Here is an 838-nt window from a genome sequence, read left to right on the forward strand (position 1 = left end):
GTAGCTCACCTGATGTTTTGAGAAAACTGCGCACGTCCTCTTTAAGTGACTCTAATTTAATGTCCGGCTGATGTAAACACTCCTGAACAACATTAAACAGAGGATAACACGTTTATGTTTTTATAATAACTCGAGCTTCTGTGCTGTGTTTTTACATTAATTCACATTTAGCCTCATGCTAACTCACTTTGGCTTGCCTCTCTATCTGGGAGTGCAGGTGACTTCCCTTCAGCCGCTGCACGATGTGAGCGATGCTCAGGGACAGCTCGGTGCCCTCGTCCATGCTCGTTTCTTGCAGTTTGTTGTTGTTGTTGTTGTTGTTGTTGTTGTTGTGCACCGGGTTAGCATCCAGCCGCCCCTTGCAGAGGTTACTAAGCAACTGCTGCCTGGCAGCGCGTGTGCAGGCGGTGGAAACAAGAGACACACACGTTGGTTCCGAGGGAGAAAAAAAAAATCTTTGTTCCGACGGGGAGAGGGTGATAAATTTAGATTTCTTTATTTTAAAAAAAACAGCTGGTTATCACTATTATTTAATCCCCACACGTTGAGCATGACAGTCATAAATGAGCTATAAATAAATGGAGGGTAAATGGAAGAAAATAGATTAGATTAGATTTACTTTATTCATCCCACCACAGGGAAATGTACTTGTTATAGCAGCAGAGGAAAGTGTAGCATACACTACAGAATTAGAAAAAAGTAGAAAAGGCAACAAAAAAACAAAAAACAGACAGAAATTAAACAGACAGAAATATCTATAACCTACACAATAAACGCGAAAAACAATCAACCTTCAAAACAAGAGAGAGGGCTGGCTCAATTTGTGGCAGCGGCAGCT

General features: G+C 41.5%; 1 protein-coding gene across 1 annotated transcript in view; it reads right to left on the reverse strand.

Annotated features, from left to right (window-relative positions):
- tbc1d19 (TBC1 domain family, member 19) overlaps nucleotides 1-435 on the reverse strand; it is a 26,631-nt gene extending 26,196 nt beyond the window's left edge. The window contains exon 1 of the mRNA XM_027288091.1: nucleotides 188-435. Coding sequence (XP_027143892.1) covers nucleotides 188-283 — 96 coding nt within the window. The 5' untranslated portion in view covers nucleotides 284-435. The remainder of the gene's footprint in view (nucleotides 1-187) is intronic.
- Nucleotides 436-838: the final 403 nt, after the last annotated feature.

This window comes from Larimichthys crocea, chromosome XIV, assembly GCF_000972845.2.
Source record: "Larimichthys crocea isolate SSNF chromosome XIV, L_crocea_2.0, whole genome shotgun sequence".
Lineage (NCBI taxonomy): Eukaryota > Metazoa > Chordata > Actinopteri > Sciaenidae > Larimichthys > Larimichthys crocea.